Genomic DNA, 14,929 nt, shown 5'->3' on the forward strand with positions numbered 1-14,929 from the left:
CAAAAAAGGCCAGAAGGCAAAAAAGGGCAAGAGCCAAAACACAAAAGAGGCCTAAAAGCAGCAAGCCTCCGAAAGCTAAAAAGGCAGAAAAAGCAAAAAAGGCAGAGAGAGCCAAAAACGAAAAAGCCTTGAGACTCTCTGGCCTCCACTTTTATGTAATTCTTCTTGAAGCATCTACATCTAAAAATCCATATATGTGCACCAACCAGAACATCAGCAAACTTTTGGATAATATTTGTTTGCTTTGCACAACACAATTCTTAAAAGTCTGACAATATAAGATATTTTTTAACATTTCCAAGACCTCATGGTTAAAGGTCAAGGATGTAGAGTGTCTGTATCAGGTGCGGAAACCACAGCTCGCTTTGCAGCCTGACTTCCTGCTGATCTAAGCAGGTCTGTTAACTTGCACTTGCACAAAAGCTGCACACTTGCACAAAAGTTCAGTTACACGAAACAAGAATAGTGCTCCTCAGATTTGGCATTGATTCTACAAGTCTCTGAACTCTTCTGGAGGGATGAACACCATTCTTCCAAAAGATATTCACTCATTTGGTGTTTTGATGATGGTGGTGGAGAACGCTGTCTAACACGTCAGTCCAAAATCTCTCATAGGTGTTCAAATGGGTTGAGATCTGGTGACTGTGAAGGCCATAGCATATGATTCACATCATTTTCATACTCATCAAACCATTCAGTGACCCCTTGTGCCCTGTGATCTGGGGCATTGTCATCCTGGAAGAGACCACTCCCATCAGGATAGAAATGTTTCATCATAGGATAATGGTGATCACTCAGAACAACCTTGTCTTGATTTGCAGGGTCCCTTCCCTCTAAGGGGAGAGGTTGACCCAAACCATGCTAGCAAAATGCCCCCCAACAGCATAACAGAGCCACCGGATCCCCTCACTGTAGGGGTCCAGCATTCAGGCCTGTACCGGTTTTCCTTTAATTTGTCACCTGTCTGTATATACATACACACATATATACATATCAGAATCAGAATCATCTTAATTGGTCAAGTATGTTTACTCATACAAGGTATTTTACTCTGGTTTAGTGACTCTAAATGGACTTACACAAAACAACAACACAACAAACTTCAGAAATATACACAAGGAATGACCCTAACCCTGACCTGAAACCATTTCTGTAGACGGTAAACAGGATACAAATAGTGCAAAGAAGTGAAGAGTGCAAGCAATGCTGAGATAAATATTAAATGGTAATAAAAAATGATGTTACTTTATATACATAGTTGGTGGCTATGTACATTATATACAGCCTGTTCATATATACAGTAATGAGTGAAATGTATTGCACAATTTAACATAATTTGTAGGTGCAGTGGATTTGATAGTGTGTTACAGGGTTAACTGTTCATAAGTGTGACAGCAAGGCGGAAGAAACTGTTCCTGTGTCTGGTGGTTTTGGCACACATATACAGTACTGTGCAAAAGTTTTAGGCACTTTAGATGTTTAAATTCTTATCCATCATCCGTCACAGAAGAACAGAAACTTGTTCTCCAAGATGCTTGGAACAACCAACCTGCCAAGAACCTTGAAATACTGTGCACAAGCGTACCAAGGAGAGCTGGTGCCATTTTTAAAGGCAAAGTATGATCACACAAAATACTGATTTGGTTTAGTTATTTTCTCTTTACTGAACTTTGTTTGAAGCTAAGTGATAAATAAAAACTATACATAGCATTATGTTTGAGAGCATCTTCACTTTCATTTTGGTGCCTAAAACTTTTGCACGGTACTGTACATACACATATACAGTATATATACACATATATACATATATACATACATATATACATACATATACATAGGATAGAGGGGTCACAAATCTTGTTTTACAGTCTGATGGCAGCGGGCGCACCGTTTTCCTCTTTGTTGGAATAAGAGACCACAATAAAAGATAAAAGGGAGAGACACATAAACAGAGGAGATACGAGAGAGAGAGAGAGAGATAAAGTAAAGGAGGAGGAGGAGGAGGAGAGAGAGGCATAGAGAGTAAAAGAGGAGAGAGGTAGAGAGAGAGAGTCGGTATTGACAGAGAGGCAGAGCAGTTTCAGCACTCGGGCTCGTGGACAGCAGCACCACCATGCTGCGCGCGCTGCTCTCTGTCAGTTAAGGGGTTTGAAGCGCGAGGTAGTTTCCTCCTCAAACTCTCAGACTTCTCTTCTTCTTGCATCGATTATTTTATTGTCATTATTAGTATTATTTGTCACGGTTTGAAGCCAAAATTCGTCAAAAAAAGAAAGCAGCAAACTAACCGACAAATAAAGTAGAGAAAGATGGAGTGTGCCACGCTGAGCAGAGAGGGAGCGGGACTCGCCAAGCCACCCAAACATCTGTGGCGGCAGCCCAGGACTCACATACGGATCAAACAACGCTTCAACTCGGACACCGAGCGCTACCTGTGCCGCAACCGGACCCTGGAGAAGCTGCGACCCGGGTTGAAGAAACCCCGCATGTCCTGGCCCTCTTCGTTGAAACGGTAACCCCTTTCCCCTCCGAAGTGTCTCAGCTCACCGCAGGTTGAATTATTACACTTTAAATCAGTTTCTACATAATGAAAAAGGTCCAAAACTTGACTAACTGACCGACTGCAGCAAGATTTTATGTTACTTGGTCATGTTTGATGAATTAATACAGTAGGTGTAGCTCTGTGGCTGCCTCATGCTCCCCAGAATTAAATGTTTATATCATGACATGTTAAATATGAAGGAGAAATTATTCAATTTGATCATTTTGATGGACAGAGATCATAGATTCAGGCCATCGCAAAATCTGACAAGAACTGACAAAGTATAAATTAGACCAAATATTTGATATAAGTCTGCTTAAAGGGCGGTTCACAATTTTTCAAGTCTGTCTTAAAGATCCCCAAAAATCCACAGTGTGTCCACACAGTCATTTTATGCAAAAATGTTAATCTAAATCTTGGATATCTGCCACATTTACAGTCTTTTTAGCATCAAATTCCCTCTTTGTGTTTCCTCGGACCGTGTTTTCCTGTTGAGCTGCAGTGGAAGTATAGTAACAAAAAGAGGGACTTTGGCACTAAAAAGACTTTAACATTGAAAGATATCTACTTGATTTGACTCACTTGGACGGCCGAAGCTTCATATTAGCTTCAGATTAACTTTTAAATACATTTTTGCACAGGAGGACTGTGGACTTTGCCCTCCTTCACTTAGATTGTAAGTGCATTATGAAGGGATCTTCTAATGGTCAGTATGAACAGGAGGAATGATTATGGCAAGAAAAAACTACTTCATTGTTCATTTGGGCACCTGATGAACCCGTCCTTAAATTACAGCACTCAGCTACATTAAATAACAAAGAAGTATTTTTTCTTATGGTTATGAAGATGCTATTTTGGAGTTTTGTGTGATCTGCATCAAATCGTACACATAAAACTGTAGCTTAAAACCTACCACCAGACCTCTACAGTCTACCTTCATATACACTGTTTAGGTGAGACAACTTACAGTAGACAAAGTTGAACAATGATTTATGACTGAATGTCTAGATTTAGCTGTTTTCATAGTTATGAAATATGACTTGGGTCATCAATCTTTCCTGCCTGTTGTTATGAAATAGAAAAAAAGTCAAAAACCTCCTGATATAAGAGATACTTTATTAATCCCAAAGGCAAATTTAATTTAAGTAAATTTAATTAACTTTATCTGAGTCATAAAATGATCAGAGTCAGGAAGACTCCCCTAAATGTCATTATGTTTATTGAACCACTAAATCATCAGTCAAGTTTGTTAAAATCTTTAAAACACCTGCTAGAAAGTCTTCAATCTGTCACATAGTTCATTTTCCAGATTTACATCTCTGTAAATGCAACAAATTAAACCAACAGCTTTGATTTTTTTTCAGCTGTGTAACAAAAATAAAAATGGATCTCTCTTGTGAGGGATGTGTTATCATATATAAACCTTTTTAAAATGTGTGAACCACAGTTTCACAGTACATGCATTTCTAAACCTGTGTCTTCACATGAACCCTCATGTTCACAATATTTCTCCATATATGCTATTTAAGATATATAAATGTAAGTAGCTTCCAAGTTTAACATTTTCTACACTCTTTAATCACTCAGACTGTATTATGTGTGTAGAATTTTACAGTCAAGTGAAATCTAAGACATTATTTTTCATACCTGTATTGCGTCCAGTAGTCAACTCTAGATACATTTTTCATTATTTTACACATGATTTGGTGTCTTTGGAGACTTTTATCTTTGAAACAGAGTTCAGTATGTTGAAAGCCATGAGTGTTTTCATTTATGTGTTTGGGGAGTGGGGTGAAGAGTCACTGATTCCCAGTGACTTCTTCTCATCTGTCATCTCAGTCAGTCTTCCCACGCTCCAATTAGTCCTCAGTGAACAAAAGCATTAAGATGGTGTCTGTTGAGGAAATTTTGCATAAGATCGACCCAATAATTTGTCACCTTGGGAACGTTTCATTACTAGATGTGTTTTTGTCAGTAGGGCAGAAGGCTTTATGAGAGATCAGGTTCACATGACTTCAAATTTTAATGCTATTGAAGGGCTTATGGAGGGTAGAGGAAAACACAAACACCGCCATTTTTGTGGTGTTTGACAGTGCATGCTTGGAAAATATGAAATTATGCAATTTCATGCAATTTACCTGTTAATGCAAGTTCAGAAAACATGCAATAGCAGAATAATTTTGTTCTCTAACTGTTGAAATTGATTGGATTCCCAACACATAGCAAAATAAGGAAGGCTATAATTTCATTATGGTACCGGAGGGTGTTTTGGATTAAAAGCCTACAAAAATGCACACTGTGACTGAGTAGGTGTCTCCTGAAGGGGTTTTATTTTATTTTGTTTTATTCTGTGCACTATGAGGGATGATGGAGGAGATGTGAGTGATGGTTTAGCTAACCATGTACTGCCCTGTAAACCTCATCAGTCAAACTGATGAAGGGCTCTGATTCCTTCTCCTTCAGTTCTGCTTTATTTTCTCATTCCTTATTTGGTCAAACACAAGCACTGCGAGGGAAGAGAGTGATGGCCGGTGTTCGTGCTTCAGCTGTTTTTGTGGCATTTTTACACGTTTTAGTTTGACAAACATCCTTTCTTTGAGATTGAGGATGTGATTTTAAAATTAGAAAAGAAATGTAAGGAAATGAGAAGGAAACAGCAAAAAGGAGTAAATAAAATTAGTGATGCACTGATCTGACTTTTTCACTCCTGATCTTTATTATTTTTGTTCATGAAGTCAACTGTCTGTCATTAGGAAAGAGAAACATAATGACCACATTACTGTGTATGTAACAGTGTGTGAATCATTATCCGTTTCATAAAATTCATTTATTTTATTCATTTCATCAGTGCGGTGCCTCTCACGTCTGTCTGCATGACACACATGTCAGATCACTCTGTGGTTCGCTCCGTGGCTGCCTGCTGCTACACTAATCAAAACTTTGGTTTAGTCTAATTTTCGGGACAAACAGGACAGGTTTCGGAATTCAAGACAACTGCTCGTAATTTGGGACTGTCCCAAATTTTTCGGGATGTCTGGTCACCATAGATAGCAGATAGGCCCATTGTCACCCATACCTGATCCAGCTATTTAAGTCAGTATCGGACCGATATCCGATATCAGTATTGGTGCATCTCTAAATAAAATTCATGTTTTACTACGGTTATATGATTCTTGGTGAAAAATGTATTTTAATAACTATGGGTTTTGTGGAAACTCATTTCGTGGGGCATTTTTATCTCGGTTTCTATGTGGACATTTAGTGTTGTGGTAATTTAAACTCTGATTCAGACTATTCCCACCTCAGCACGATTATAGGGAATCACTGCTCATCCTGTCATTGCAGTATCACGTTTTTAACGGCAAACACTTGGCCAGTATCTCTACAGTATGTTTACCACAAAAAAGAAATGGAAAAGCTTTAATAAAAAAAATGACCATAGAAGAATCTGTGATTGTCTGCTGCAAAGTTGGACAGGCATGAAAACCGCTGTCAGTTCAGCTCCGCTCCTCAGACGACACTTGCTGTCAACAAGTGATGCTGCGGCTCATCTCACCTCAGAAGCTTTTCACACACAAGCTGGAGTGCTGTTTTTGTCCCCTGACAGTGCTATAAGAAGATAATTACCAGGAACGGTTTCACTTGAAAGATTTCTTTTTACTTGGGAGAACATGAAAGGAAGAGGATTTTAAAACAATGGAAACTGCAGTGTGGTGTTCATCAGTATCGAGAACCTGACTTTAACATGGGCCTCGTACAGTATTTGGTTTGTGTATTGATGTACTAGATGCTGGATTATGTTTACATTTGACAGCCACCTCAGACACGTCTGAGGGTGGCTTTCAAAGGGACAGTAAACACCTCGTCTGGCTTGTTCCCAGTATCCTGACATTTAAATAGCTTCTACAAGTGTTTTTTTGTTGTCCAGTGTGTGTTTACTGTCCTCTGCAGTTGGTTTGACTGATCAAATCAACAGTGCACTTTGGTCTTTTGGTCCCAATCTGATTACAATCTGATCATCCAGAATCCATTTTAGTTAGTCTGAGTGTATTTGTATAACATTGTTGGGTGTGCATTGACACATGAGAGCATTAGCTCATCTTACTGGTGATTGTCGGCATTTAACCTTTTGTGGGATAGACACACCTCTCTTTTGGCTCCTTTGCAGGTACATATCTCCACGTACAGAGGAGTCAGGAGTGGTTGCTGATGCAGTAACAGTTGTTCCTTTGCCTGTGCTCAACAGCTGAACAGTTGTTATCAGCCCTCAGCAGCAAATTAATCAACGCTTGCACTGCTATTTCATTATTTTTCATGATCGAATGTGCCCCAATAAATAATATTAATTTGTTATTTCTGCACAAAGGTCATACACAAAGCATTTGCTTTAATTTTATGCTTGTAGATTTCTGCGAGGCTGAAGTTTTGTCATAGTGATATTAGATAATCTCGCTTCATAATTCAAATCTGAGCAGAAAAGGACATTAGAGCTGCAACGATTAGTCCATTAACCTCTAAGTTCTGAAATGTGAACACAGTCAAAATTCATTTCATTCATGATGAGGAGTCAGAGATCAAAAGGTACTATAGGGATTGTGTAAAGTTTGTATTTTCTGTTTAGACTGAAATAACAGAGTAAAAATACATCGATGCAAGTTACATGGCTGAGAAAAAGATATTTTTTAGGGTTACACACAGAAGTGAAATAAAGTAATCAAGTTGAAAAAGATTCAATTTAATATGTAGCAGATTAGAGATTCTGATCTGAGCCTCGCGACCACAACAATTTGATATGTATCAGATCTTTGTCTTCTAGATTTCATGAATAAAATGCAGGCAACCGCAATATAGGAGAAGAAGAATATACATGCACTGATGGTGAACGTGTGAATGCACCAGTGAGATGATGCAGTATAATTTTATTGAGGTGCGTTTGGATGTCACTGAGTGAGTGTGTGTGTGTGTGTGAGAGAGAGAGAAAACAAATTATAAATAGATATAAAAATAAAAATGGATGGTCTGAATTTACTGACATCCACCTCTGCAGAGTTGAACGGGCATCAAAAAACGCTGTCCAGTTACCTCGGCTTCCCAGTCAAGGCTCACCTTTAATGTCAGCATACAACCATGACTATATCACATCAGTTCTTTCCTGACACTACCTTGAGTCTTGGCAGCGTGAATGCCATCTGCGCTGACTGCCCGGCATTGAATGATGACGGTGGAAATGTAAACACATCGGACTGTAGGTGGGAATAAGAGCAATGAGTCAGCCAGCATTGTAGGCACAAGCGATGACACCACTGGCGCCGCTTTTATCCTTTGCTGAATACATTTTTCTTTTTTTGTCCCAGAATGACACCGACTGTGTATCATTTCAGATGACTCAGATCAACCTTTAAAAATAAGACATCCTCAATAGGTGGGGTGAAAATGATGTAAGACTAAAATATAAAATAGGAACAGTTATGAAGCCACTAACTGGCCAGTTACATGTACATGAGGTGAAAACTAGAGATGGTGATTGCTTGACTCACTTTATCAGTAATTCTTATCTTCTGTGGGGAAACCTGATGTTTCAAACTGCAAGTTTGTTGAAATTATATTTATATATGTATTTATTTAAGATGTTTTGGGAAATAAGTCACTAGACTACAGAACGTTTAATGTCCTTTTTTGATTGAATAATCATAATTGGCCTATTTCACAATACCGTGAGCGCAAAATGGATGTTGGAAAAACCTTCTTCCAGTTACAGCACTAGCTTAACTTGCAGCCTAAACAATGGCAGAGTTTAAAAGCAGTCAGGCGTGTAGTGTTAGACTTTCCACCTGACGAACATTTAAAAAGGAGATGGATTTTGTCCATAATTGGAGACGAGGGAGCAGGATTTTCCATGAGGAGAGGCAGAACTTATGTGTGTGCCTTTCACTTTAAAGAGGATGAGGTCTTTACCCACCCAGAGTCTGGTCACAAATATTTGAAACCACAGGCTGTCCCTTCCAGATTTCTGTGGAATAACTGGGGAGAAATGAAACCAAGCCAAACACAAACAGCAGAACAAAGTGGTTGTCATCAATAATGTGTGTGCTGTGGTTCTTATTCAGCTGTACAGCTACTGTTGCTATGGATACTGAGACAATACCTTTTTAGCACAGGTATGAAATGAGAACCATCTGTTTAACAGGAACAATGTACAATTTAACATTAGCTATTTACTACTTATTATTTTATGTACTTACCCTGTGCTTCCTCACAATTTCTTAGTGATCTATAGCATCTGGCCCTAATTATCACTTTCCCTGCAATAATATTTGAGACTGGACATGTGAACAAACACACAAACGCATAGTTGACAAAAAAGTTTTTTTTATTAAAGCATACTTTTAAGATCATCTAACTCTTAACAGGAAAGTGCTGAACTAGAAACTAGTTTACATATTAGCTAGCTAGCATAGTACTTACCTTGATAATCACAAATGAATTACTCAAAAAAGAAGTTGTATCTGTCGTCCAACTTTGACCTTTTCACACCTCCTTGAAATAAGACAGACAACATCTGCACTTGTGATAATTGGCAGAGAAAGGAGAGACTGGGAGAAAATACGCTGTTCAGCGTCCGTAGTAGCAGCAGTAGTGGTGACAAATTCCAGTTTTGGTCGCCATATTGTGAAATAGGCCTATTGTAGCCAAGACAATTTAACAATAACATTATTTCAAGATCTAGTTCTTATTTTGTACATTTGTACATATTACTTATATACTCATTTGTTTTCTTCATTAGGTATCAGCATATTGATAGGGAATCATAGGGAACAAAAAATGGCACAGACATGTTTGGAGTAAATCTGAAACAGTGTCTCCATTAAATAGTGTGTCCACCAGTGAGTAGAAAAGTTTATTTTTCAGCAGTAAAATGTCCCACATAGTACATAATTTAGTTATCATTCTAGTTCTATATATAATACATTAAATTTAAAAAATGTTTATGGTAGGTGTTCATGTCAAGAACAAAATCAGCTGATATATAGTTATTCTCAAATATCTCCGTATAATGGTATCTGCCTAAGAAGTCCAATATTTGTCATGCTGTACTTATTTTTCTTATGCTCTTGTATCTCCTCTATGAATGTGAACAGCGTCGACAACATTAGACTTGTATTTAACGTGCTCACGTCTTTTGTCAAAAGAATTGTACTCTGAAATGTGTCCTGAAGTGCACAGAAACACACAGAATCCTGCAACACTGAAACATTTCCTTTCTCTTTATGTTAAAGCAAAATTACACACTTGAAGAGATCAAAGTTAGTGGAGCTATTTACAGGTATTAAATACTGTAGTCCTGCTCATGTCTGGTGCTGATCTCCTTTGTCACTGTGTTATGAAGGAGCTGTAATTCCAGTTTCACATGCAGCTGTAAAGTAACACTCCTTGTCTTTGTATATTTTCTTTTTGTCGCTGAATCTAATTCCTACTTCATGTTATCTGCTACCTATCTATTCTGCTGTTTTAATATGCGTAGCCTCAGGCATGCCGCTGACAGGCTCATAAATGTCACAGAGCATGTTGGCAAGGCCGATGGGGCAGATGCACACTACAAAGTGAATGGTATTTCAGGCTTGGCTGCTCTACAGGCTGAATTACAATGAATTAACAAGTGGTGGTTCACTGTCTTGCTCAAGGACACTTCAGCAACACATGTTACTGTTGATGGAGGCACGTCGGCTCTTAAGGGGAGCGAACTGATGGCCTTTCAGTTGCAAAATGTTCTCATGCTGTCTGGAAGTGTCTGTGCTCCCAGGTTGTGAGAAACGAAACTGACCGGTGGTCAACTTGAAATGGGAACAGCCTGCTTCGAAAGCACCTCTTAACGCCAGTATGGTGAAAAATTACACCTGTTGCTATGGTAGCCCATCTGTTTCCCAGGGATAATAGCATAAGGGGGTCCCCACTAGGTTATCAGACAGGGGTAGGGCAACTATTGAGACAGAAAAACTGAACGTTATCCAACCAATCTCATGTTAACAAAAGACACAAAAGCATGTCAGGATTGGCCGTTCGTTCTGGGAGGATTAGTGAAAGCTAATGTATTAGTGTGTAATGCATAGCTACATGAGGTGACCCACAGATGTCAGTTGTTGTGTGGATGTTGCTTTTATCAAGATGCAGTACTAATATACGGCATTTAATGCCACTGAGACCACTGCAGAGAGCACTGCACTGAGACTTTGCTTTAGGTTACATTAGGCCTTGGTTACATAATGTATTTTTTTGTTTCATTTGTGTGTTTTATTAGTTCTGATCATGTTTTCATTTGAGTTGTGCTGCTGGGTTGCTTTTTTAGAAGATGATTCACACCTCAAAATACAAATATTTTAGCATGAGCTTCCAAAGAAAGCTTGTAGCTTGTTTATAATCACATTCTTAAGAAATCAGTACAGTGTGATTCATAAAAATAAAAACATTGCATTAATGTTGTGAGTGTGCTACTTTCTCCTTCTCCTTCATGTCTACCTGTGCACCTTACTGGAATAGGTGTGCAATTTCCTTCAGTTCCTGAGAAATCAGCACAGCCAGTGTTATAACTGTTATCACACTCTATCCTGCCCTGATGAACGATTTTATATAAATAGTGCTTTTGTTGAGTTTCCAAGCATTCAAGTGCTCCTTCCAGGAGGCTTGAAAAAGGGTCGTTATTTTAAAGGTGAAGATGAGAATCCAGTGACTAGAACATTGATTTATTATTATTGTTGTTTATTGAAAAGCTGACAGAGGAAACACGAAGCTGTCTCCACCTCTCCACCACACTGTCAGCTAATGACAATTACAGAGGTCCAGAGGGACACTGTTCAGTCTCTGAGTTTGTTTTTCAGTAACCATTCTTAGCCAGGACGCTGGGGACTGCTTTCAGACAAGGTTAAATACAAGCTAAATAAAACTTGAATATGGCGCTACTTTGTTAGAAGGGCTCATAAATGTGAGCTTTGATGATAATCAGTGATGAGTTTCATTTTTATATCAGAAATCACCACCATATTAAATACTAATATTCAGTGTGTTTAAAGCTCACTATTAATGAAAAATAGTGGGGTTTTTTCTTTATAGCCCGGGGTTTTACATATTCATGTTAAATTGTTGCCCTCTGTCAAAGCACAGTGTGTTTTCTGTCTCGTGTTAATTATGTTCTACATACAGTTTAATACACTGGGTATATACTACATACACAGATATAGTAGCACATATACGTTAGAGGTCGACCGACAGGATGTTTTACAAACTATTGGAATCAGCAGAACTTGGCTTCGATAGGCTGATGGCTGTGCAGCCTCCATCGGTCACGCAGAGACATACATCACCGTTTTGCATTAAGGCTCCATACACAAAGTCAAGGTAAGGATTTCCCTTCCATTATAACGCTCAGGCGCAGCACCCAAGTGTTTTTTCACAGAGCCTAAGTCGAATGAAAAGAAAAAAACTATGCTGAGAGTTTTTGTGCCTTTTATGGTCTCGCTGATTCTCTGTCCTCTCCTCTGCTCTCTGCGTTTGAACGAGGGCAGGGCTGAGTTAGTGAACAGCAGAGCAGATGCAAGGGAGCAAACAGTGACGTGAAGTTAACTCGAAGGTTACTCGAGTTGACAACAGCTACGCTCATTACTGTAAATGCAATAAAACTTTCACGAGGAGAAGCCAATAAGTAATTTATCAAACTACCTGTACAACAAGCATTTAGAAAAGTGATATTTCCACCTGCTTTGTAGTCTAACTGTTTTAGTTTGCCAAAAATCTTAAAATTTTCCAAATTCTTGTAAACTCTTCCCTCTACCAGCGGTACCTGCAGGCAGTGAATCACATCAGCAGCTGAAGGAGATATTTCCAGTGAGATATTATTGAGTGTATATAGTGACTTTGCTGTTGCTACTCTAGAAACAATATTCAGTAAAAATATAAATCAATTCTAATCCTGTTCTGAATTTATTCTTTTTAAAAAATGATAATTTAAAAAAAACCCAATTCTTAGTAATGAAAAAGAACCAGTGAGAGTATTGATAAAGAACCAGGCCGACAAGAGTATGGGTAAGATAAAGATAAAATCCTAACGTATCCGTCCTACAGGTGGTTAGTGGCTTGTGGTTCAAACCCCTCCACTATAAGCCTGTAAGGTTTTGTTAAATGTAAGACTATGACTGGATCACATACAGCACAGTACATTCAAGAGACATTTTTGGAAATTCTGGAAAATCAACACAGACCATGTGGTTCTTGCTCTAGGGGATAGTGGAGCCAACATGGTGAAAGGCATGAGGCTAACTGAGCTTCCAGACTTAAGCTGTACTGCTCACTCTACAGCTTGTAATCAACAATAGCCTTTCCAGCCAGAGAGCTGTGCTGGACATTATTACCAGACTGAACAGCTGTGCGGGTCACTTTGGCCACTCTGTACTGGCCAAAGAAAGGCTGGGAGCAATTCAAGAAGAGCTTGGCCTCCCAACACACAGCACCGTCCAAGCTGTTTAGACTCGCTGGAACTCAACACTACACATGCAGCAGCGTGCACTGAACGTGTGTGCAAGCAAGCATGGCCATATCAGCTGTCAATCTGCTGCACAGTGGGATATCGTGTTAAATTTGACTGATACACTGGAACCACTTGAGGATATGACACTGGAAATTAGCCACTCAGTCTTCTGCCTCATACGTAATCCTCAGTGTATCTGTTCTGAAATTGATGCTGCAACAGGAAGCAATCATCAAAACCTTGCAGAAGCCCATGCCTGACAGCCTGACAAGGCGATTCTCCAAGACAGAGGACACAAAGTGTTTGGTGTTGGCAACTGTCCTTGATCCCCATTACAAGGACAAGGCCTTCACTTCAGCAGAGACCATAGAGAAAGCAAAAGAATGGCTGAAAGAAGCTGTACATGACATGGCAAAAACAGTTGAAGTGACTGGTGAAGCGGAAGATCCAGCAAAAAGACAGAGTCCAGACTGATCCCCCTCCAAGTCTTGTGGACAGTCTGTATGCTAAACTTCTTGGAGCTTTGAAACCCAGCTGAAAGAGCCAGTGGTTGAGAGGATTACCCGACCTTTGGAGTGGCGGAAGAGAAATGAGGACAGACTTCAAAGACTTGCTGCACTGGACGGAAAATATCTCTGTCCGCCACCCTCCACCGTCCCCAGTGAGAGAGTGTTCAGCAAGGTCAGGATCCTATACGACAAGTGGAGGAGCCGCCTTTCTGGAGAGAAGTCAGACAAGCTCTGTTTCCTCCATTGTAATATCAGGCTTCTCAACTGGAATGACTGATTTTCAGGGAAAGAAAAGGCTCAAAAAATAAAAATGACTTAAAGTGACTTTTTTACATACTAGATTTTTTACGGGTAGTTTGTTGTTCGGTTGTAGATGTATATATTTAAGTATTTATTACTTGGATTACAAGGTTTCTCATCTTCACATAGCGATAACATGACAAATATGATTTACGTTAAAGGGAGCTGTTGCATTAAAGAGTCTTAAGAGGTCAAGATGTATCTTTTGTCTTATTTGTTCATGAAGATGTAGTTGACCATTAAGTTCCTTCAAACAGACTCATTATGCGTAATGAATGTAATTTATCCTCATGAACAGAGAACGGCAGACGCTTTGTTTCCCCCTTCTTTTTGTCTTTGCTGTTGAAGGGAGTTGCACAATCAAAATGTTAATCAGATGACGTGTAATTATTTTCCAAGAAAAGCAACCAGAAATCCCAGTTCATTGGAAAGCACTGACTTGTTTGTTAGTCTGATGTGACAAAGACTGATGTAATCCTTAAAAAGTGGACATTGCCAAGTGTTTCGCCTAAGATTGTTTTCAGAGGGGGTGGAAGGCCTACTGAAAGTACTAGTGTTGTTGCTAGTAGGGATGAGTAGACCTATCGTTAGGATTTCATCGATACTACTACTCTTATCGATACTCCTTATCGGTTTGGTTCTTTATCAATGACTTTGAAAATCTTTTAGATAACACTTAGCTATGCTTTCTGTACTCCAACACAACAATTGATGATGATATCAACTCAGCTCTTGTGAGATTTCAGAACGACGCATCTCCTCAAGTGATACTTGGTTAGACACAATATCAAACCGACCGGATCAAGCGAAAAGTAAGGAAAAAACTAATGTTGTTGCTGCCTGAGGTTGTTCAGGCCAGTGGAAAGTACAAATAGCAACACAAATGTTTTCATTCTGGAGATCAAACATTTCTCTTTGAACTTTCTTACCACATAGCAAATATAATGTCAGCTGTTTTCTTCTCTATAATTTAATACGAATAGTATGCACCTCTTGTGCTGAGCCTTCTAATGTTTTATTTTATGTAGATTAACTTTCAGCCTGGCATACATAATAACTAAACAC

At 39.1% G+C, this 14,929-nt stretch overlaps 1 protein-coding gene across 3 annotated transcripts in view; it reads left to right on the forward strand.

Annotated features, from left to right (window-relative positions):
• LOC137187590 (3',5'-cyclic-AMP phosphodiesterase 4C-like) overlaps positions 1–14,929 on the forward strand; it is a 118,001-nt gene that overhangs the window by 23,211 nt on the left and 79,861 nt on the right. For 2 of the 3 annotated variants that reach the window (XM_067596600.1, XM_067596603.1), the window contains exon 1: positions 2,153–2,509. The exons of the other annotated variant lie outside the window; for it this stretch is intronic. In XM_067596600.1, coding sequence (XP_067452701.1) covers positions 2,307–2,509 — 203 coding nt within the window. In that variant the 5' untranslated portion in view covers positions 2,153–2,306. Of the gene's footprint in view, positions 1–2,152; positions 2,510–14,929 lie in introns of those variants that run through there. 3 annotated transcript variants of the gene reach the window in all.

The sequence above is a fragment of the Thunnus thynnus genome, chromosome 8 (genome assembly GCF_963924715.1).
Source record: "Thunnus thynnus chromosome 8, fThuThy2.1, whole genome shotgun sequence".
NCBI classification, from domain to species: domain Eukaryota; kingdom Metazoa; phylum Chordata; class Actinopteri; order Scombriformes; family Scombridae; genus Thunnus; species Thunnus thynnus.